The sequence below is a fragment of the Cryptomeria japonica genome, chromosome 7, assembly GCF_030272615.1.
Source record: "Cryptomeria japonica chromosome 7, Sugi_1.0, whole genome shotgun sequence".
Classification (NCBI taxonomy): Eukaryota; Viridiplantae; Streptophyta; class Pinopsida; order Cupressales; family Cupressaceae; genus Cryptomeria; species Cryptomeria japonica.
Window position 1 is genome coordinate 579,206,221 of NC_081411.1, and position 25,479 is coordinate 579,231,699.

Genomic DNA, 25,479 nt, shown 5'->3' on the forward strand with positions numbered 1-25,479 from the left:
TTCTGTACAAAAAAATGATAATAGTGAACTCACGGTTTCAAGGCGCAAACCCATAGTTTCAGGGTGCAAACCCGCGGTTTCGTAAAATCACAGGATTGAGAAAATAGACTTCCGCCTAGGCAGAAATCAACTTATAGATCCCCTTTTTTGCCTGCAAGTGCTCAAAATCTGCAATAAACACACTCAAACAACAAAAAATGTTAAATGACCCGTGAAGCGGGTTCCATTGGGCGTGCCAAAAAATGTGCGATGAAAAATGTGCGTGCTAAACTAAGCACTAAAAAGAAAGCTAACTAACCAAACAAGCACAAGACATCATACACCTGAAGATTAGAACGATAAAATGAACACATAATTCAAATGAAATAACAAATGCAAGCCAAAATCCCGCTTAGATTTGATAGTTCCTCGATTTTTATGTATGCTCAATGTCGTCTTCGGATGTTTGATATTGTTCCATGATATTGATGCAATAATAAATAGATTTGATAAAAATGATAATGGGTATGGGTTGGGGAATTAATTAATTAATTGGGAGGAATGAGATAGGGAGTTCATTAATTAGAAGAAAATGATTTAAATTTGATTAAATTAATTAACCAAATTTAGGTGTCTACACTCATATATACAATTTTTTTTTTTTGTGTTTGAGTGAAATCAGTAGGGACAACCCAATCACTTGGAGCTTAGCTCTAGACAAGGCGAACACCCCCTAATAAACCAATTGGGATGATAGAGTGGGCCCAAACGAGCCTGCCACTAGGTTAATTGAGATGATAAGAATCGATCTCGTGATTTGTATGAGAAAAATCCAAAGCTTTTAACCAACTAAACCACCCCATTAGTCTATACTTTTTATTACATTAACTTAAACTAAACATTAAAAAAATATATTTTTATTGACAATAATACTATAAACAAAATTCATATATACAATTTTGATGAATACAACTAATTTCAACAAAATTAATTTCATTCACAAAATAATATTATAAACCAAATTCACATATACAATACTAATTATGACAACTAAACTTCATTTTTATTTTATTTTTATTCTATTTTTATTCAATAACACTATAACCCAACTTCACATATAATTTTTACCATTATAGCTGACCTATATATATTTCTATAGGATATAAACAAGCTCATCAAATCCATTTAACAAATATAGATCAATAACGATTTACACCTACGCACCGAATTCTCCTTAAATGTTTTTGTAGTCAACTTACAATATTTGAAACTACTAAGGTGACCTGCATCATATGAGACTATCCTGTACACTTCTCCATAATATCTCCTATATGTCTACATTAATTTCAAGATCCAGACAATCATAAAACAAATTAGCAATGAACAAAAACTTTAGGCTCTCGTAAATTTTAGGTGAGTTTGGTTTCATGCCCGATATGACATCCAAAAATTGAGTGACATTCGAAGAAGACACAAGAAATAATGGCGTGTTTAGGTGGAGAAATAGAGAAAGGGAGGACGGAGTTAACGAAGGAGGCCGCGAGTGTTATAAAGTCTTACATGTAGCTATAACATTATCTAACCACTACATTAATTTCTCACCATCCTTATTTGTGGGAAGCAGACCAAAAAGCATTGAATTGGAACTGAAGAAGGCCAGGAGAAGAAGACAATGGCAGCTTCATGTGCTTCCACCTTCCTTCAAAGTATGTTTCTTTTCTACCTTCTTTTGGGTTTTCGTATTGTCACTCGATATATATACTTCAAAGTAATGTTTTTATACATTTTCAATTGAATCTGAGTAGCGGGGGTTATTCTGAACATTTCATTTTGAGATTTTGATGTGGACTTTCGGCGCATAGAAGAATCTTCTTCGAATAGCCTTCCAAAATTTTTTAAGCTGGAATGCAGAAAAACTAGTTAATATATAAAATTTGTAATGGGTCTGCATAAAAACTCGTTGTGAATAACCATGTAAATTTTTTGAAATGGGTCTGCTTTGAGGATATTTAATTAGAGGGCAACAAAAGGAAAGAACTGAATATAACAACTGGATCAGAGTGTCGCGGCCTCTTTCATTTTGAGTAATGTTATTTTTAAAACTATTCTAAGACGTCCCAAAATGGCTATTTTGATTGGTATGATCACTTTAAGGGCAGGAAGAATAAAATAGAATGAATTATCTTAGATCTAAAACGATATTAATGTGTTTAGTAAATTGTGTTTGTTCAGATCAACCCAGGTGTATGGGATTTGGACATTCAGGGATCTTGGCATACCACTTTTCCTCTTGAATTTTCTTTGTCAACGGATTAAAAACAATGTTGGGGAATTCAATGAATCCTGCATAAAAGGCGAAGAATGTCTGCTATAATGTTTTGGATATTTATGTTGCTTCGCTTCTCACATCTTCTCACATCTTCTTTGAGATTTTGCTGAGTTGGATAGATTTTTCCTTACTAGTATAGTGATGTTTGCTGTCTAGCTCATGTTTCTTCGTGGACAAGAAGGTTGGATGGTTTAGGTGGAAATAAATCTTCTGCCTTGAGCAACGCAAATTCTTATTTTCTGCCTTCAGTTCTTTTTGATTCTGTGTATCTGCTAGTTATTTCTCTACCAGTGGAAATCTGTATAGTTTGGATTAATTTGTGTACGATGTTTTTTCCATTTGCTATATGGCAATTTCTATTTTAAGTTATTAAGTTAGAAGTGAAGTTTATATTTTCTTTAATGTATCTTGTAAAAGCTCTTAATTTAGATCTTGGAACAGAAAATTGTTAGTTGCTACTAAATCTTTGTAACGTCCCTTGAATTAATTTTTGATTTAGTCATGTTTGTTGATAAGTGCTACAACTGTTCGTGTTCTTAATAGTTATAGAACAGCTTTAACTTCTATAGTCAAGCTATTGTTTAGTAGCCCACTTTCTCAGAAAGACGTGAGATTTCTTGCTGAGAGCCTGCCAGAGCCAAACAAAAATTTTACCAGTTTTGAGGGCAAACTTGGGCTTTATGTGATCCACTACAATTGTGGCACCTCGTTGGGCTTTTTCATCTTCCTTCTCTACCTTGAAACTGGAATCGCCTCTTCCTTCATAGCCACAGGTTTCCTCTTTGCCATCCCGACTTTACAAATTTTGCTTCACTTCCTTGTATTCGCTCGGGTCTTCAGCCTCAGGTGATCTTGAAGAACTTCCCTTTTAACTAAGTGTGCATTGCTATTTTTTGTCACTGTCTCCCTTTTTCTTCTATCTATCTTCTGCTTTGCATTGGACCATACTGGTACACTTCATCCACCAAATGCACCTTTGCTAAAGCCAACACTTCTTGGAATTGGAAATGCAGGCTGTTAAAGTACCTGGCTGCTGCCTGCTTCGTCCTCTTGAAAATCAGTCAGATTTGAGGCCTCAAAAAATGCTGTGTACCTTGTTGCACACACAATACCCATTTGTCTTAAATTTGGAAGCTATCTGAATAGTTTTGTAATGTTCCGTCTTTGGGAATGCCCTAATTTAGCCCTAAATCTCAATTTCCAAATAAACAAAAGCTGGGTTAGAAATATCTTTCACCTGGTTGAAGCCCTGCAAATCGGGTTAGAAACCATTACAACAATAATTCACTAAACAGACCTTAATTAGGAATCATTAAGCATATAGTAGAAATATCAATTTAATCATAAAATATCTTAAATATGTGTGGGGGAAGTTCAACTATATGAGAGCTAGGATTAGGTGACTTCAATAGGGTGTCCTAGATCTTTTACCCTAGGCCCAAGAGTGGATATACCAACCCTCTTGGCCTCATGTGGCCCTTGCCATCTATATGAGGTGGTGTACCCAGTGAGGTGTCCTACAACCGTTCCCCCTCATCTTGTCATCCATTGCCCACTTCCTATGATTGATCTTCTTGGTATATTAATTCACCATGATAGAGGGACGAGGTGTATTCACAATAGGGTGCCTGGGAAGCTCATCTGTTCTAAGACCAAAGGTAGTATCCCTTGTACCCCCTTGGCCTCATGGGACCATCCTAGAAGAGTACCCCATCGTTGTTCCCCTCCTTGTAATCCCCTCATTACCCCTACCATGGCTGAATTTAATAATCAATCAGAACATATAAAGAATCCAGTGTTAGGCATGCATTATACATGAAATAATCAGACATAAACAAAAGTACAACATTAACCAGTAGTGAGCAGATACTAATAATATTTATTATGCCATCGAAGCAGTCATAAACAGCAATGCATTGTTAATCAACAGTGTGCATGTATACATATACACAGTATTCACTATGCCACCAAACTACAGTATTGAATCGAACTGCTGTATATTTTAATATCTTATGAAATGCCAAATCTGATTCATTCGATGATTGATTGATTGAATGAATGAATTCCTTTGATTTGATGATTTGAGTTATTTACGAGTGATGATTAAGTGATTGTTGATTTGATAGAATGATTTGCTGATTGATTGTCTGCTTGATTTGAATGATTGAAATGATGATTCATAAGTGATCCTTGAATGATTGGAATGATCTCTTTTAACTTCATTGGTGAAAGGGTCACCACCTTTCATAAGGCTTGAGTTACCACCCTTCATTAGAATTGAGTCACCACCCTTCATTGCTACCTTTGAGAATAATAAATTATTCTCCAAGTTGATCTCCCTTACATCTCTTTCTCATGAACTTTCTTCCCTTTATATCTTCCTATGTGAAGGAGAGGTCACATCTCTTCACCATGCCTGCCCTTTCGCAAGAGACAACCTTCCACAATTTATACCCTTTGAAATAGTACAACCCTTCATAATTTTTGCCCTTTGAAAGAGACACAACCTTTCTACTTCCCATTCTCACCTCCTTCCATTAATCCTTAATTGGTTCACATGATTCCATTCATTTCTGCCCTCCTTCCTTTTTTTGTAATATCCCTGGCTGATTATGAGGTGAAATTCTGATTTCTAAGCTAGAGATATTATGTCAAACACTTGGCACTAAACTGTCATAAAGTTTCAGACTGAGATTTTTGGAGCATTAACCACTAGTACAACTGAATATGACTTGCAAACAACTTCTAAGTAATTATTTAATCATCTAGGATGATCGTGTAACTTGTTTTTGTATTTTCAAATGCAATGATATGAGTCTAAATGCAAGAATACCACTCCCGCAGCTGATGACCTTGAGACAATGTTTCAAGAGGTGCAACTATATTACTCCTTTATTCATGAGACAATGAGGTCATTACAATACTCACACACATGATCAAGTCCCTAACTACCTATCAATAAATACTCAAAATTTCTGAGTACACATGGCAGCCATAGTGAACAGTGTACAACATGAAATTACAATGAGAATGATGCCAAAAGGAACCTGATTATAAATGCCTTGCCTTATGCTTGAAGAAGCAATCAATGTCCAAGCTTTGGTGCCCTCACAAATGCCAAATCGAGTTATTCTTCAGAATCGCCCCTGCTGCATATGAAAGTCTGATAATTAATAATCATCAGCTGCGAACACCGTCAATCTTCTCCTAGAATGATCTCTTCTCCTAGAATGATCACCTTCCCTTCTTCAATATAGCGCTATCCTTATTGAGGCAATTTGATACCCCAAAGGTGAGATATAAGCAAAATTGAAAGATGGAGGCTGTCTGGTTCGATTTCTGATTCAAACTGATATATCACTGAATCTTCCACAAAATTTCCCTCAAATTGTCTTCAAAAGAATTGCCTTACTTCACCAAAAATATAGCTGTCTTCAAAACCTTGAAATGATGCATCCAAAATGGCCTATGAGCAAAATTGTGGTAGAGGAGGGTCTGAATGCAATATGTCTCAGATCTGATATATCACCTGCAAACAACACAAAACTCCTCCAATATGCTCTAAGGAAATTTGCCTAGCCTCTCCCAATGTGTAGACACAATCATTACTAATCGTTCATCCAAGAGCTGAAGTCTTCAACAAAATTGTACACCATGAAATCTGATATCAAACCCCAATTAGCTCAATATGAAGGACTGAATGTCCCCCACTCTCAAGGCAACCCTTCAGAGGATCTCTCACCCCCTCAGTTATGCAGATCAAAGGGAGGTATTGTTCCCTACGACCAAATCTGCGGACAACCCTTGGCTCCACAACCACAATACAAGAGAAGAAAACAAATAACCAATGATGCACAATGAACCAACCTCCTCTATTTATCCTTATTTCTCCACATGATTGGTTCCTTCGAGAAGATTCTTCTCTAATTAACTCATATTCTCTTTTTACACTCTAATTATTAAAATAAAATAATATTATGTTATAAAGTGCAATTATAACATCATACGTGTAATCTCATCAAAACCATGTAGAAATAAATATGTGAAGCCATCCGTATCTGCCAAATTGACCCTCTAATCAACACTTTGGCCTACGAGGGTCAAATGATAGGCCAACCTCGGGAAATGTCCACGTGCTAAGGAGAAGGGGACATTAAATTTTTTCTTTTCTAATGATCTCTTCTCCCTTTTACATCTCATGTTTGAGAGAGTCATAACTCTTCATTCCATGCCTTTTGACCTTTCATTAACTCAATTACATTTTAATTATGTTATATTATCTAATTATTTTATGTTTTAATTTATTATTATTATTCATTATTAAATCCCATTTTAAAAAGGGGACATTACATTTTTGCTGGTAATGAAGGGGTAAAAGTTCTGTTTTTGAATTCTTAAAGATTTTCGTTCACAATCTTTTCCTTGTCTTTTCTCTCACTTTGCATATTATCTAATCAAAGTGCAGCATAGTTTTTCAACTCGGCCACTGAAAACTTATTTCTTCTTGGGTAATTGACCTGTTAAAAAACTGGACATACTCTCCTAGCCTTCACAAACGATGGATTTCTATTTTGTCTACCATACAAATACCTTCAAAGAAATGAATTTCCATTTCTAATTAATGTAATATCAATAACACATGCTCATTGTAGATGTAAACACAAAATAAACTTGGAAGAAGGATACAACCATGCAAAGAATTGACACACTGATTGAAAGAAAAAGTTTTACACCTAGAGAAACCCTAGAAAGGTAGAAAGCTCCAGAAGAGCGAGTTTCTTCTCCTCATGCCAGTATCTTTCAGTTCAAGACGGTTACAAATCTCCAAGGGCAAATGTGAGCTTCAACAAAGCTACAACTAGCTCACAACCATCTGCAACATGTCCTTGCACCTTAGAGACCCCTGTTTTCACACTTGCAAAACTCAAAATTAACATAACAAGGAGGTTTTGATGAAAGCCAATCCTTCAAATGTGTTCCTCTAGTATTTATGAAGTTCCCATGTCCTTTCTTGGCTCCAAAAGGAAGATTTAATGTTGGGAATTCAAATAAAATTTCAAAAATCCTTCATCTTCCATGGTTTGTTTCAATAGTGATGAATTTGCTGCTTCCACTAGGAGTATTTTTTTAAAACATTGTGGTCAAGATGTTTTTGCCACTTTTGTCATAAGTTGATTTTGCAATTTGCTGCAATTGGGATGAAATCGCTGTAATTGTTGCACTTTTGCTGCCTCTAGAAACTGGCCAAAATGTCAAATTTATTTGTTGTCTTCATTTTATGACCTGCATCCTATTCTAAGTCGTTCTTGAGATGCTTCAGATCATCCCTGACACTCTTCTAACAATGTTACAGTTCGTTTCATATAATATAATGTTGTCTATGAACACCTGATTTCTAGGTATAATGCAACTTCACAACTAGAAATGTCAACACTTGACCTCTTGGTCCATCAACTTTGACCCCATTTTTGAATATACCTCCCTGTCAAAGAGGCTTTTGGTCCCCCAAAACTTGGGGATTTAGCAGGTGAGGAATTTTTTTTCCCACATCTTCTTTGATATACCATTTTGCCTTACTTGGCATTTGTCCTTTCAACTCCACCAGCCGTGTTTCATATTCACTCCTACTTGTCTTCCTTACTTTCATGTCCAAGACAACATTGCCCTTCAGCTCCTCTAGATCACTTGGAGCCAAGCTATCTATGGAATGTAAGACCAAGTTGTCTTCTTCATCTAATATGGAAGCTTTAAACAATTGGAGTTTATCAACAATGATTACTGGAAACATCATCAAGAAGGGAGGCAAATCTAACTGAAAAGCATTTTCTCCCCCTTGTTCCACAATCTGAATAAAACCATACCTGATAGGATTTAACTTCTTGTCTGGCCCTTGGAGTCTTTCTTTGCCCAGATACATCCAAAGTCTCCATCTTCGAACTTGTGTTCAACCCTATGCTGGTCATTACTTTGTTTGTACTTTAGCTTGTGACTCCTTGAACTTATACTGTACACGAAAGTGAATTTGCAGAGCTTTACCAATGCATTCTTCAGCCTAGTGAACCTCATTATTTACATTGTATTGCCCTCCTTTTGACTTTCCCATCGAGACATCAATGGACTAGGAGGTAGGTATTAAAACCATGCCTGAAATGGCGAACTCCTTTGGTTTAAGAATGTAAAACAAAATATCATCCAAATTGTTGGGATGCTTCTGATTATAGCCTTTTAATATCTGCACCAAAGATCTGTTCACAAATTCCACTCGTTTGTCGGTTTGTGGATGGAAAGCAGTGAAGAGCTTTAAATGATTGTCCATATTTTTCCATTGCATACCCCAAAACTTTTCCAAGCAGCATGTTGTTATAACTGATATTATGTGCTCTGGAAGTTTAAAGTGAACCCACATGGTTGAAGAGTAACTTAGCTGCTTTGCTTCCCTTAATGTTTTTCTTGCATACTGATACAATCAACACCCATTTTGCTAAAATGATTCACCGCCACAAACAAGTAATCATGCCTATGCTTGGACACTGAAAGACTTCCAACAAAGTTGATGGATATGCTCTCCCATGGTCTTATAGGCAAAGTTAGTGGCTGGCACAGCTCAAGTTTTTGATTGCTTGGCTTGCCAATGCTACACAACTTACAACTTCTAATTAGTTTGGACACATCCATATGTACATAGGACCAATAAATATAATGCTGAAGGTTAGCAATTATTTTAGTCACTCCAAAATTATTTGCAACGCCTGGGGATGGGTCTTACTCATAAAACTTAAATCTTCTTTCTATAGGGATGCACAACTTACCTGCTTTCAATAGAAGTCCATCTTTAAGGGAATAGACTAGGTTTGGCTCAAAATCGGCCAATTCTCCCCTTTTGGTCTGCTTATATATGAAAGGGGCTCCCTTATACCATACTTGGTATGCTGGCTAGGATGGAGCTTAAAAATTCTCCTCTAAATTTACTTTCTATGTGAAGGTCACTAGTATAGAAATTTATTTAATGCAGCTGTTATTAAAATTATAATTGTTTCTACATATAAAGAATAATCATAAATCCGTAATGGTTCATACATATTAATACGAGGCATAAAATATGTTTTCTACCTCCTAGGAAACAGTGTTTTCAATTTTTTTTGAAGTATGGGATTATTTTTCTGGATATTTAATTTGCCTCAGTGACAGCCTAATAATCTTTGTGTTTAAGGAAATTGCCAAAATAACCTATTTCCTTGAATCCATCTTTTTGTGTTTTCATCTCTTGGGGTATTTGGCCTTGCTGTTTTTTCAGGGTATTTGATGTTTTGGAACTTCCATTTTCTTTTGAAGCAATAAAAATTGGCTATTTTCTTTATTTAGTCTTCTATTATGGTTTCCAAAATCTTAATTGTTTGTATCTCATATGCTTTGAAATGCTAAATAATCATGCACGTTTGATAAACAAAATGGTCAATATGGTGGTGATCAAATCTGCCCTGAGCATTTATAAGTCAATTTGTTGTCTTCAGTTGCCTGTTTGGTCTTAATAAGGCACAAGCTTATTCAATCACAATTTTGACTGTTTCACTCTAAATTTCTAAATTTCAAGTCCCACTTGCTAAAAGTTACTTTCGTCATATGGTTAAATCTGTATCACTTGCTCTGGACAATGTTTTCTGTTATTGCTCTGGAAGACATCTTTTCTAATATGTAATGCTATTTGTTTGAGCTATTCAAGCTTTCAATTTTTATTTCTTCTTGTTTGAGTGTTCAATGAATTGATATTCCTGATTGCTATATGTTTTTTTAGCTTCTCTTGGAACCCGCATACATGTTCAGGCTTTGTGTGACAAAGGTGATGCAAGACAGATGCACTACGGATTCTCACACAGATCCTTGCCAAGGCTGGACAGTGGGAAGTACTCTAGAAATAACTGTGGAACACTTTCCACCAGTGGCAGAATGAAATTCAGCTCTCCATCCGATGTCAAAAGTTCACATGCAACATTAGCCATTGCTTCTGACAGTAAGTGGTCACCACAATGATATGCTACAATTTATTTTTCAGTCATAGCTCTATGGTTAGTGAATTGCAAATAGCTTTCTTGGGAAAATTGGAAAAAGTTTCTTCAAGTGGGTGAGAAAAGGAATCCGATACGTGATTTGTAAATATGATGATTTTATAATTATCAATTATGTCAAATGGATATATAAATTTGTTAACTACATTGCTTGTACTATATTTAGCTGGTAATGAAAATTACTCTTTTCCATGTCATTGAGGATTTCAACACTTGGCAAGAATCAAGGGCAAGATGCCCCTGGCCCAAAATACTTCACTTTATTAATATTGAGAAGGATTTTGCATGGGGAAACCCTAATCAATTTTTTGTCATGAAAGTGGGACTTGCCTCTTTTTGTTTAAGTTAATTAATCCTTGAACACTAAGAATAAGAAGTTAGAACACACACACTCTCTCTCACTTTTTCTCTTTCTCCACACACGCACACACATGTACATTTATTATGTATATATACATATATCATGAAACTGATATGTTTTGCCAGCCTAATGTTGAAGTCAAAAGTCTAATTATAACTTGCCTTCAAAAAAATTTATTGGTAGGTGAAAAATTGTGAAGTGACTCGTGTATACTGAGTTTGGTTCTATTTTGCCTTTATAAGATTTTGTAAATGGTAAAAATTTGTGAAGACTCCTTTCAGTTATTGAAATATCATCACTGAAAGCATTCAGAGACTCAGATTCAATTCTGTTAGTTCTGACCGATTCCTGACATCCATAGAATTTTTTAGGTTCTTCATAGGTGTCCCATTTGCCCATATTTAATGTGTTGTCCTTGATCCCAACACAAATTGTATTGGTTTACAAATTCAGGTACTTAGGATAGACATGTATAACATCATTGTTTATAACAATTTGTGTCCTAATCAAGGAAATTTAGAAGTATTCAAGGTACAGGTTGGTAAGAAAATTTAGTCCCTAAATAAAAAAAATGTGTACATAGAAAAATATCACCATCCACCACTCTTCTCTATTTCTACTTTAAATCACAAAAGAATGGCAAAAAAATAACACCATCCACCACTCTTCTCTAGAGTAGATTGACTAGGATTTCTATAGAATTTTCAAGAGCATATTTCTTAATGTATAACCTGTAGTACATAGAGCCAGCTGTAATGTTTTGCAGCTGTTAGTTAAATGTCCCAAATAACACCATCCACCACCCTTCTCTAGAGTAGATTGACTAAGATTTCTATAGAATTTTCAAGAGCATATTTCTTAATGTATAACCTGTAGTACATAGAGCCAGCTGTAATGTTTTGCAGCTGATAGTTAAATGTCCCAAATTTTAACTTGAGATTTTGATTGTAATTCCTTAAAAAGTTGTGTTAGGCTAAAGTTGTGACTTTTGATAGCTAAGGTATTCTCTATCTTGACCCTTAGAATTAAGAATGGAGACTTGGGAGTTTAAGAGCTGTTAAAAATTAAAATGAATTAGAGTTTGCATGGATTATTCTTACTATGATCCAATTTTATCTTAGGTACATGGTTTGCACTTTCTGTTATTTATTTAATCTTAGTACATGGTTTGCACTTTCTGTTATTTATTTAATCTTAGGTACATGATTTGCACTTTCTGGTAGTTATTCTTAGGCAGAATAATCTATCAGCTAGTTCTCTCATATATACATGATGGTTTAATGATATGATTCATTTGTTGAAAGTGTCTACAAAGTTGGAAACTTAGAAAAGATTTCAAAGTTTTATACGATTCTCTCCATTTCTTGTGTGATGGTTCCATAAAATAGCTTATTAAGAAGAGCATTCCTTCTGGTTGTTAGCCATTTATGTTTAATGGTTTTGTGAAATGACTTGTTTGTTGAAACTTTCACCTAAGTAAAAACCTTAATAATATTTTCAAAATTCTGTGGTTTTGTCACTTGGTATATTTTCAAAATTCTGTGGTTTTGTCACTTGGTATACAGAGGTCACATCAGAGAGTGATTCCCAGGGAGAAGTAGAAAATGGTTTTCACAACAATGCTTTATTTCCTGATGGATTTGAGGTCAGGAACAATTTTCTTTCCAATTATTTTTCATTTTGGTACAAGATTATTTATTGTGTTTAAGTTCTAAATTGGTTCAATTGGTCATCTTTCTTTTGTGCATATTCTGAATTACATCAAGGGTATCCATTTCTTCTAGATATCTTAGTTACTTTTAGATTGAACAAGGCTGATAGCTGATGTGGAAAAATCACTGGTAGAAATGCAGTCTAAATTTGTTACATCATTTAATGTTCTGTCCATATTAAACTCTCTCTCTCTCCCTCTCTCTCTCTCTCTCTCTCTCTCTCTCGCTCGCTCTTTGTTTCCTCCATTCTTACTGACTGTGTACTGGTCTTATGACTGGTTAGTTTTGTTGACTTCAAGCTTATGTCATAATTTCTGTGCATTAGAAATTGTAGGACAAACTAAGTGTCCTACACCTGATCGCTAGCAGTCCTTTCCTCTTCTTAATTTTGCAATGGCGAGACATTGAGAGATTTGTTATGGATGCCATTTTTCACATATCAACAAATATTCTTTAATAATTTTTTTTTTCATGGGGAGACATTGAAAGGATATTGTGATGGATGCCCTTTTTACACTGTAGCCCATGATATTGAAACAGGCATTTTAAGGGTAGTATGAAAAACTGCTTACTTAATTGAAATGAGCATTTTAGGGGTAGTACGGAAAAATTGTGTACTTAACTGAAATGAGCATTTTAGGGGTAGTATGAAAAAATGCCTACTTAATTGAACTGAACATTTTAGGGGTAGTATGAAAAAAAACTGACTCAATCAACTAAGTACAAATCATGCCAAGTAAATTTAGCATTACTTGCCTAGAGGACAGTCTAGGTATCTGTAGGGATTGGCAACCCAACTTCCCATGCAGACTTTTATTTCACTATGATCACCAAATTTTCTTTTCAGCAGACAGAATTTTACAGGCTTTTAAATTGACTATGTTATCATATTTCTAGGAGCATGGGCTGTAAAGTCCTCAGAGCTCTGCTGTCTTACCGTACATGAAATGTATTTATCAATATGAGTACAATCAGAACTTGATCATCTCTTAGCTAGATTTCTTCATTACCTAAATAGTTGTAATGTTCCCTGACCGTACGGTAGTGCACTGTCAAGTTCATACGGTGTGAGATGTACCTGACTGTACGGTAGTGTATTGGCAAGGGTGTACGGTGTGAAGTAGAGGGAGTTTGCTGTACGTACGGTGGTGTGAGGATGGAGTGGCCGTACGGTGAAGGGGGCTGTACAGTGGTGTGGGGATGGAGTGACCTTATGGGAAGAGGTCGTATGGTGATGTGAGGAAGGAGTGGCCGTACGGTGAAGCCGTACTGTGGACTTCCACGTGTGGTAGGAGGGAGGGGTCTGCCGTGTGGTACGGTGGTTCAATAGACTACCTTCGGTGGTTCAAGGGTTGATCTTCTGCGCGCATATCAAGTATTGAACTCTGAGTGATAAGAATCCTTTAACATGCATGTATACCAGAAATGAAGCTAGAAATAAAATTTGATTCAACAATGATGAGTTTCCAGATTTGCCAGATCCAGAACAAGTACACAGAGCAGAATAGGGTGAGGGATGAATCCCACCGAAACTGCAGATATCAAGTAGGGAGGGTCTTTCACCTCCGAAATGGTGGATAACAAAACTCCAACAGGAATTCGCACAATCAGAGAAAAATACCAAATTCGCATACCAACACAAATGACAGACTCGGCCATAAATATGGGCTCTGGGAACTTTCCCGAAGGGTTACAAACGGGCCGACACAACCAAACTAAGACTTGACTAATCTAATTAAATAAAGGGCTCGAAAGATCTGTTATTACATTTGGGGCCTTACAATAAAGTATTTAAATTTATTATTTAATTATATTGGGGACATCACAGTCCTCCCGGGCCAAAAATTGCTTGCCCTCGAGCAATTGCAAACTTGGATGCTCTAGAATTTGCTCGCCTTCCCAGGTGGCATCCTCGATGGGTAGATTCTTCCAGCGCACAAGGAACTCCTTGATTGTGTGTGATCTCAGTTTCTTTTCTTTGACATCGATGATCTCTGCCAGCTCTAGAATTAGTTTTCCTTCTTTATCGATAGGTGGCAGATCCTTGGACATTGTGACGCGCTGCTTGACGGCCTTCTTGAGACATGACAGGTGAAAAACATTGTGAATCTGACTCCCCTTAGGAAGCTCCAAATCGTACGCAACTTCGCCCACCCTCTGAACCACCCTGTAGGGTCCATAGAAACGCAACTTCAACTTCTCCTTACCACTTGTCTTCAAGGAGGATTGTCTGTACGATTGAAGTCGGAGGTATACCAGATCGCCCACCTCAAAATTTTGCTCAATCCGGTGTCGGTCGGCATACATCTTTTGTTGGTTTTGAGCCCTCTGCAGATTATCTTTGAGAGATGTCAGGATGTCTAAACTCTCCTGAAGCCAATCTTTGGCCCTCGGTGCACGACCGTCTCCCAATGCCAGATCAACAAATGAAGAAGGTTCATAACCGTACAGTGCTTTGAAGGGTGGCATGCCTATCGACATGTGATAGGTGGTGTTGTAACAATGTTCACCCAAATGTAACCAACGAACCCAAGCCTTCTGTTGAGCTGAGACGTAGTTCCTGAGATAACCCTCCATCCATTTGTTCACAATCTCGGTTTGTTCGTCTGTTTGCAAATGGTAGCTCGTGCTGGGCGACAACTCGGTTCTTGCCAACCGAAATAACTCCATCCAGAAGGTACTCAGAAAACAACTATCCCTGTCATTGACTATGTTTCGCGGTAGACCATGTAAGTGGAATACCTCACGGAAGAACAACTCGGCCACTTGAACTGCTTGGTATCCTGTGGGGATGGCAAAAAAATTTGCATACTTGGTCAAGCGGTCAACTACGACGAAAATGCAATCCTTTCCTTGCACTCTGGGGAGCCTAGTAATGAAATCCATTGAGATGCTATCCCATTTCTGGTCGGGGATTGGCAGTGGTTGCAACAGTCTAGCCAGTAGGGTGTGCTCAGATTGCATTCCCGCACATACTGCAGGACGTCGTTCTTAAGTCTCTTCTAGGAAAACCTTTCTTGGATTTGTTTGTAGGTTTTCAAGTATCTTGGGTGTCCGGCCAAGGGAGAGTCATGCATTTCCTTTAAAATCTTTTCCTTGATCTTGGACTCGGGTACTAGATAAATTCTGTCCTTGTAGTAAATGATGTCATCAACCACCTTGTATCGGTCATCCTGCACTCGACCATCCATCAGTTCGCACGCAAAAGTATTCTTGGAGTATTCAACCAACAGGTGTTCCTTCCAATCTGCCGAAATCTGGGATAAAGAACATATGGCAGGCCTTCTTGAAAGGGAATCGGCTACCACGTTATTCTTGCCCTTCACACACTCAATGTCGAAATCAAATGCCTGGACTTTGCTCACCCACTTCTGTTGTCGTTCATTCAGATCCCTCTACTCCAAGAAATATCGCAAGCTATTGTGGTCTGTCCGCACAACAAACTTTGCCCCAACGAGGTACTGCCAAAACTTCGTCAGTGCATGCATGATGGCGAGCATCTCCTTGTCGTAGATGGAGTACAACCGCTCAACTCCTGAGAGCTTCCGACTCTCAAAACACAATGGGGTGATGGTCTTGCATCAACACTGCTCCAATGCCTTCTCTCGAGGCATGGCACTCTAGGATGAAAGGGTGAGTGAAGCCTGGTAGTGCCAAGACCAGACACGTGCTCATAACTTATTTTAATTTGTCGAAGGTGTGTTGCGCCTGTGCATTCCAATGGAAGGATCCTTTCTTTGTCAGATCTGTCAGTGGTGCACCAAGTTGTGAAAATCCTTTCACAAACCTCCTATAATAACTACACAATCCAAAAAATCCACGCAGCTCCGAGAGAGTCTTGGGTGGAGGCCAATCCAAAATTGCCTTAATCTTCTCCTGGTGAACTTGTACCCCCTGGGCGTTGATGACGTGACCCAAGTACAGGGCCTCGGTCATTCCAAATTCACATTTGGACCTTTTGGCGTACAATGATTGCGATTTCATAATCCCCAATACTTCATCCAAATGTCCCAGATGTTCCTCCCAGGTCTTGTTGTAGATGAGTATGTCATCGAAGAATACTAGTAGGAACTTATGCAGTTGCTTGTTGAAGATGTGGTTCATGCAGGACTGAAAAGTGGCCGGAGCATTGGATAATCCAAACGGCATGACCAAGAACTCATAGTGTTCGTAATGGCAATGAAAGGCTGTCTTTTCCACATCTTTCTGCCTCATACGGATTTGATGGTAGTCTGAGTGGAGATTGATTTTGGAGAAATAGACTGCGCCATGTAGCTCGTCCAGCAGCTCATCGATCCTGGGAATGGGGTATCTATTCTTGATAGTCTTCTTGTTCAATGCACGGTAGTCAACATTCTTCACCAATACCACCGAGGACGCAAAGGGGCTAGAGTTGGGCCGGATCCATCCTTTATCGAGGAGTTCCTGGATCGTTTTCTCTATCTCTTCTTTGAACTTCTTCGGGTGGCGGTAGGGTGTGGTGATAACTGGTTTATCTCCTTCCACCAACTCGATGGTGTGCTCAAACCCTCGGTGTGGGGGTATACCAGGTGGAATATCAGCGAAGACCAAACTATGCTTATCCAAAACTGACTGAAGTTCCTCATTCTGGTAGTAAGTCGGATGCTCTTTCATAGGTTTTGTCGAGATCAAGCAATGTGCTGCCTAGACTACTTCTTCATGTTTGAAGATGGCTTCCGTCCGTTTGGCGGGAATCTCCCTCGGGCCGCCATTTGACATTCCTCTGAGAACCACTTTCCTGCCATCCACCTCGAATGAGAACTCCATCCTTTTGAAGCTCTGTGTGTACTGGTCGAGGGTCTCCATCCATTGAATGCCCAATATGATATCCGTGTCATCCAGATCTACTACAAAGAAATCGTTGGTCACCGTGTAATTTCCTATGGTGATGCTCAGTTGTGGAACCAGGTGAGTGCATGATAGGAGATTGCCTCCTGCCACCTTGACATCGAACCCTTTATGCTCCTTTGTACACAAACTCCTTTGGGTGACGAGTGATGAGTTTATGAAGTTGAGCGAGGCCCCACTGTCGAGCATAACCAAGACTCGTTGGCCTTGGAGTGTACCATGTACCCTAAATACACCGCACCTTGTGGTACCCGCTTGTGTGGCAATGACGCCTCCCCTTTGTACCAATGTGGAGATTCTCTCCGCCAGGTTGGTTTCTTCGGCAGATTCTTCCCTTGGTGGTTCACTTTCCTCAGGCTCCTTGTCTCCATCAGACATCACTTCAATATAGTGAATCTTCCCTTTGTCCAAACATCGGTGTCCTGGTTCCCATGGCTCCTTGCAGGTGAAACAAAGCTTCTTCCTTCTAAGTTCCTGTTTTGTGGCTTCATCAAGAAATGACCTCTTCGGAAAGGGTTTATTATCATTCTCCTTCGGAATGAAAGGTGGTTTGGTATGTGCAAAATTTTTGGAAGAGGAAGATGTTGCCATGTTATGGGCCTTTTTGATTGCTTCCGTGAGCGTGCTGGGGTTGAACCCTTTTACCCAACCTTTCAAAGGTTCCATCAATCCGTCCATGAACAAGACCACCAATCTCCTCTTTGAGATGTCTGTTACCAATACGGATAGTCTCTGGAACTCTATGATGTAACTGTCCACAGGTACTGACTTTTTTAGTTGCGTCAACTCCTTGAAATTGAGTTCTGGATCCTTCCCATCAAACCGATCTATGAGCTTCTCCGTGAAGTTGGCATACGAAGTTATCTGGTCATGGCTGAGAGTGATCATTCCATGATGCCACCATTCGTGTGCGACTCCTTCCAGGTGAAGTGCTGCAAACTTGATAGCTTCATCTTCAGGCGTCGGGTTGATTTGAAAGTAGGTATCTGCTTTTTGTACCCAAGCTCGTGCCGAGGTTGCTCCGGTCCCATCAAAGGATGACAGGTTGATCTTGCCAACCTTCAGCTTGATGTCATTGTTATAGTGTCCATAATAGCCCCGACTTCTGTCGCTCGAGTATTTCATCTGGAGCTCAGCATAATCCTTGAAGGATATGTCGCCCTCGAGATTTGCATCCCTCCAATCTTGGTTTAACTGTGCTTGCATCTCCTGAAAGATGGGTTCTTGCTCTCCACGTGGCGCTTCTGATTTTTGAGGAAAATTCGGCATTAGCAGTCGTGAATGTGAGCGTTGGATGTTTGACCTTCCAGTGACCGAATCATCGCCTTGCCCATTTTGTTCTCCATTTGTTTTTCCCAAGGCTAATTGTCTTAATGTTTCCTCCATGATTTGTTGTCGTTGCTCCCCTTTGGTTATGGTGTCGTTGAGCTGAGCTTGGCTTTTGGTTAGCTCCCTTAATAGTGCCATGACTTCTCTTGCAGGATTTTGTGGTTCCCCCATTCGGTCGGCCGAACAGTACCTCCTTCTAGTGTACACTTGCATCCACTACACGACAGGCTGGTAAAATCACCAGCTCTGATACCACTGTAATGTTCCTTGACCGTACGGTAGTGCACTGTCAAGTTCGTATGGTGTGAGATGTACCTGACTGTACAGTAGTGTATTGGCAAGGGCATATGGTGTGAAGTAGAGGGAGTTTGCCGTACATATGGTGGTGTGAGGATGGAGTGGCCGTACGGTGGTATGGGATGGAGTGGCCATATGGTGAAGGGGGCCGTACGGTGGTGTGGGGATGGGGTGATCGTACGGGAAGAGGTCGTACTGTGATGTGAGGAAGGAGTGGTCGTACGGTGAAGCCGTACTATGGACTTCCACGTGTGGTAGGAGGGAGGGGTCTGTCGTGTGGTACGGTGGTTCAATGGACTACCTTCGGTGGTTCAAGGGTTGATTTTTTGTGCGCATATCAAGTATTGAACACTGAGTGATAAGAATCCTTTAACATGCATGTATACCAAAAATGAAGCTAGAAATAAAATTTGATTCAACAATGATGAGTTTCCAGATTTGCCAGATCCGGAACAAGTACACAGAGCATAATAGGGTGAGGGATGAATCCTACCGAAATTGCGGATACCAAGTAGGGAGGGTCTTTCACCTCCGAAATGGCGGATAACAAAACTCCAACAGGAATTCACACAATCAGAGAAAAATACCAAATTTGCATACCAACACAAATGACAGACTTGGCCATAAATATGGTCTTTGGGAACTTTCCCGAAGGGTTACAAACAGGCCGACACGACCAAACTAAGACTTGACTAATCTAATTAAATAAAGGGCCTGAAAGATTTGTTATTACATTTGGGGCCTTACAATAAAGTATTAAAATTTATTTATTAATTATATCTTGGACATCACAATAGTAAGTATACAACAAATCTATGCAATTTATAAGCCCTATACTAGCATCATTATATATTTAAAAAACATCAAGGTTGATATTTCACCAGTTGGATGTTTAATTATTCATATACATGTCTAAGTGCTACCTCCCCAAGCAAGGTATCATTATTACATTATAGGCTACTCTCAAAATGAAAGGGATATTTAATACACAAGCCTAGGAAATTTTCTACCATGAATATGATGAAAAAATCATGCATTCAATATTAAAATCACCTCATTTCAATTATGGATTTAAATCCACAACCAAAATGATCTAGCCAGAAATAATGACACGAGTAACGAACGAAAAATGTAGAATATTGAATATGCAATGGATCTTTGGGCAATTTTTATATGTTGATTGGAGGTTAAAATGATCAAATGCAAAGAAGCCTCAGATACATGTTCTTTTTCTAAGTGACTGCATAATTCCAAGTCAAAGTATGAGTTTCAGCCAAGGAATGTAGTAATGTGCATCCTAGTGATCTGTAATCAGCCTGGAAATTCCAATACAAAACTCTACAATGTAAATTTATTTTTCTATTTGTTTTCGAGTACTATGCTATTGAAACAACAATCCAAGGCTGCAAATGGACATTCCTTACAGCTCTATGGCTTCCATTGACTTCATATATTTATAACTTTAAACATTTGACTCTTCTCTATTTGAAATAGTGCAACTAAGAGTATGTCTGATCTTGAATTTATTATATTTATAAATTTTATCATGGCCTTTTTGTCTGATCTTGAAACTGTCATATCAAGCATGGAAGTTATGGTAAAAATAGTTTTGCTGCCATAACTGATACGGGTTTGGACAAATTTCAATTAATGAAGGACTGAATTCCAACTCTTCACTATGAGACAAATTACTCACGTTTGGATAGCCAATTGTCTAGAGGGTTAGACTTCTCAAATTATCTTTAAAACTGCAAAGATTATTTTTTCTATGTGGTACCTGAATCTCATTATTGATGATACTAATTGGTTTCTTACAATGAGAGTTGTGTGACAGGTCATCATTAACAAACTGTTAATGACCATTTGAGGAATGATTCATTTTTTGATGACATTTAGTGGTTGGTCATCATTAATGAGCTATTTAATTTCATTCACATACAAGTGGCAGATACCAAGCATTAGGAATCCAAGTCCTTCAGCTAGGTTGTTAGATGCAGTGCCCATGTTAGTGGCATAAGCTCTAACTGCTTATTCTACAGAGGTTTTAATGACCCTATTTATTCTCACATGCCTTGGATTTAATCTGCTAGAGCTGTAAAAGCTAAGCCTGTTGTATGGTTCAATTGTTGGGTAGCATGTGGCGGCATATGGCTGGTTTTCAAATGTGGGACTGAGTAATGTGCTAGAACATGCCATGAGATGAGCATTGTAATTTAGCAAAGATTTAAAAAATGACTGGGCTTACAATCATAGTACATAGAGGCACCAGACTGCTGGAAAGTACTCACAATTGTTCGAGGATGGCTTAGGCCTCAGATCTGGGCAAAAAAACATATATTCTCACTGAAGACTGCAACAAACAAAAGAAACCACCAAATGAAGCATACTGTTAAGCGCTAGAGATGGGAAATTTCCTGTTGAACATTTAAGAATAACATCTTTGAGTGTTTATAAATTTGGGCACGGGATTTGAAACTGCTCAGATACTTGAAACCTTCATTTCAGTAAAGATTTTGCATCTTATACAAGTGCTTTTTCTTTGTAAACTTTTTGCAACCATTGTATAGTTTTTCTCTATAATATCTATTGAAATGGACCATATCTAGATACAAGAAGCTCAACTACAAAAGCAATATTCTTGTAAAGCTTTGAAATCTATTTGTAATTTGAAAGTCTAAGGCTTTGGGAGGAATATGCAATGTATTGGTACATTGTGAAAGCTTTGTTACAGAAGCTTGGCACCTTGGAGTTTGGTTACTGGTTTCTGTGTCGTTTGAGTGCTTTTTTATAAATGCATTGTCATTTACCATCTTCCTTGGAATTTTCAACTTGATAATTTTTTGGATCAAAGTAAATCCCTGCGGTTCTCTTCATGTCATGTAGTGAGTCAGCCTTGGCCCTTTACAATGTTGCAATATATTTTTCCATTTTTTAATGGTCCATTATTGTCTAAAAGGTAAAGGATGACAATTAATCTTTTCACTATTTCTTTCATCTATTTAATTTAATTTATCTGTATTTTAATAATTGGTTGCTTTTTGAAATTGCAGTCTTTGATTATGGAGGTTTGTGATGAGACAGATGTTGCTGAGATCAAGCTTAAGGTGAGACACTGATGCTATAGAATTGATTAATTTCTTATTCCAAATATTTGTTAAGCAGCAAAATTGTAATTTAAATTACATTAAATCTTTTTTGGAATACAAAATTGCTCACACAATTGGTCTTCCAATTTTTCGATTAAGAGAGCAAATTGATATGTGGTTGTGCCTGAGGATTGAGAGACAATATGTACCATCAGGCATTTCGTCAATTGCTTTTGTGTTAACTATCAGATATATATTTTGAAGAAATATCCCATTAATGATCAGAGACTTTGAGAGGAACCATGAGAGATAGACAAAGTGATGAGACAACATATCTGCCAGATTAGCCATGCAAGGTTTGAGTACATAGGTTGCAAAATACATCACTTGAAAATTGATAAATTGTGCATAACTTGAGCTGTGTTGGAGTGGTGGGAAGAAAATATGGCACTTGGTTTGACATTAACAGATTAGACATCCTCCAAGATCAACAGAAATCTGTTTTGAAGATTGCTGGGACAAGACAGTTTGCCAGACAGCTAAATTTAGCAGGAGTCCATTTTGCTGGAGAACCTGAATGGCTCTGACATTCAGCCATTCAGGTCTGAATCTCCTGTTTTAGGGCTAGACTGATGTACGAATTTAGTGTTGTGACTTGTGGGTGGACTATCATACAAATGGTTGAGAAGATGTAGCTTTGGCTGTATACTTACTGAGGATTTAGGAATCAGGATAGAAGAATCTGATGACCATACTTGCTGTGGCTTTAGCTTGGAATGATGCTGTTGCACGAAAGTCTTTAAAGTTTTAAATCCTAAGTCACATAAGGAGGCCAATGAGGACAGCATATCTGAAATGCATAGCTGCGAATCAGAGATACCTTATGTGATTGAATAATCATCTTCTTCATCTACTGGTCCATCCTCTCTCAATGCTCAATTAAAATTCTTATGTGATGAGATGCTACACGTCTTCTGATTCTTGAAAAATGTTGAGCCAACTGCTTGATTCCTGTCTCGTGAGGGAATGTAGTTAGGTAGTTTGATTGGAAAGAAAGTTTGAGAGAATATGGCCGAGCAAAAGGAAATAGCTTATAGGATGTCTATAAGCAGATGCATATAGGAACAATTTTTCATCTCTCATGTTAGTCAATATCTCATTGAAAAACATTGTTTTGGCTGGCTTAATAAGTAATGTTTTAAATTTAAACCTATCTGCTGCTCATTTAATTCCCCTTCACTGGTTAGCCTCTCTCTAGGTTTGTTGCAATCCACCATGTGCTGTTTGAACTTTGAAGGGAGAACTATTTTTTTACCCTTTCTTTTACAGTGGCTCTTACATGATGTTGATTGCAAGGTAGTTATGAATCTGGATATGCCTTGGAAGGAGATTAGATTGATTGAACGTGCAGATCTTTGTGCAGGAATAGAAATTAGTTTAGCTTCAACATTATTAGTGCTGCATATAAATTATCAGCATACAGACAAATATGTTATTAGTTATTAGTTTAGCTAATCCATTGATAGATCATGAAGCATGTGCTAAAGTGGGTTTATAGGAAGTGCATGGGTTTAATAAGGTTAAGGAGGTAATTAATAATGAGCGACGAGTCACACTAATATCAAGTGATAACATTAAAACATGCAGACAAGTTTATCTGCTACATAATGAGTGGTCTCTACAACATAAGCAACACAGGATAGTATCACCTAGCATTGTATATCCTTTACAAGTTTAGCTTCAACATTTTTAGTGCTGCATATAAATTATCAGCATACAGACAAATATGTTATTAGTTATTAGTTTAGCTAATCCATTGACAGATCATGAAGCATATGCTAAAGTAGGTTTATAGGCAGTGCATGGGTTTAATAAGGTTAAGGAGGTAAATAATAATGAGCGATGAGTCACACTAATATCAAGTGATAACATTAAAACATGCAGACAAGTTTATCTGCTACATAATGAGTGGTCTCTACAACATAAGCAACGTAGGATAGTATCACCTGGCATTGTATATCCTTTAGAACACCCAACCTCAATCCCTTCATTATCAAGGTTTTTCCTGATTGACATTGTTAAATCAAACTTACAGTCTCTATCTTATGTAAAGTCTTAACTTCAAATATGGGATAAAATAATATGTTAGGAATTATGAGGAAGCTAGCTACCCAGTTGTCCAAGGAGTTGAGACCAAAAATCTGTGACGCCACTATAAACTAAGTATAATATAATGAGAACATATAGTTCTCAAGATATTGTAGTAGGAATTTTAAATATGGGATAAAATAATATTTTAGGAATTGCAAGGAAGCGAGGAAGCCAGCTACCCAGTTGTCCAAGGAGTTGAGACCAAAAATCTGTGAAGCCACTATAAGCTAAGTATAATATAATGAGAACATATAATTCTCAAGATATCATAGTAGGTCTTTGTTCTAAATAATGAACTCAATAATTTCGTTTAAGCCAAAACATCTGAAAAATAAAAAATGTCTAATGGGTTGTGCTATAAGAGTAATGGGAAACGCTTCTAAGAATTTGAGTCAGGTTCAAATTTACTTCAAAGTTACAAGGCATTCTATAACCCCAACAAGCATACAGCAAGGTTGCAGTGTAACAAACATGTGGTATGTTAGAATGTAATCCCAAGCTTAATGGGGTACATTTGAACATAATCTAAGTCAAATTTTTAGCAGATTGTGAAAATTTGGTGCAAACTCTTGGCAGAAACAAAAACCTCAATATAAGTAGATTGATGGATTGCATGGTGAGTGTACTCTGTAATTTCCAGACTTTCCCAGTTTCGGGGAAGAAATTCTTCATTCTGTGCCTGTGCTGTAGCATGAATACCTGTGTTGTTTCAGAGGATTCCCAATAGTCCGTCAACACTGAATTCATAATTTCTTTCAGGGACTCTTTTTATGGTAGCAAATACATCTCTTTGTTATCGTGATGAGGATAGGTTAATATAAGATAACAAATCTTTCTACAAAGAATATATTCAAAACTTGAATAAGATATCAAGTCTTCAGCTGTATAAATAGGAAAGAAATGAGGCTATTCACTGCTTACATTAATCATGCTTGAGCAGATGAGGCTTATAAATAACATTGCTCATATTTAGCATGAAACGATACCTTCTGAATTGTTTGTCATTTGTTTTGCTGCAGGCTGGAAACTTTGAAATGCACATGCGACGAAATATAGAGAAGAGGAATGGGCCATCTCCATCGGTGGCGGCACCTATCATAAGCCAAGCGACAGTTGTTTCTGATCCAATAGTTAGCACTCCAGCACCTTCTCCAAAGCACCCTAAATTACCTCTTTCCACTGGGTCTTCTAATCCATTTACCAACAAATCTAGTGAGGTTACCAGTGAGGAGGGACTTTTTATTGTAACCGCTCCAAAGGTGAAGATTTTCTGAGTACATTGATATTATCATAATGGACCAAG

At 37.8% G+C, this 25,479-nt stretch overlaps 1 protein-coding gene across 1 annotated transcript in view; it reads left to right on the forward strand.

Moving 5' to 3' along the window:
* Window positions 1-1,349: 1,349 nt before the first annotated feature.
* Window positions 1,350-25,479, forward strand: part of LOC131048341 (uncharacterized) — a 47,641-nt gene continuing 23,511 nt past the window's right edge. The window contains exons 1-5 of the mRNA XM_057982261.2: window positions 1,350-1,685; window positions 10,101-10,316; window positions 12,298-12,377; window positions 21,990-22,043; window positions 25,196-25,435. Of these exons, the coding sequence (XP_057838244.1) occupies window positions 1,652-1,685; window positions 10,101-10,316; window positions 12,298-12,377; window positions 21,990-22,043; window positions 25,196-25,435 (624 nt within the window). The 5' untranslated portion in view covers window positions 1,350-1,651. The remainder of the gene's footprint in view (window positions 1,686-10,100; window positions 10,317-12,297; window positions 12,378-21,989; window positions 22,044-25,195; window positions 25,436-25,479) is intronic.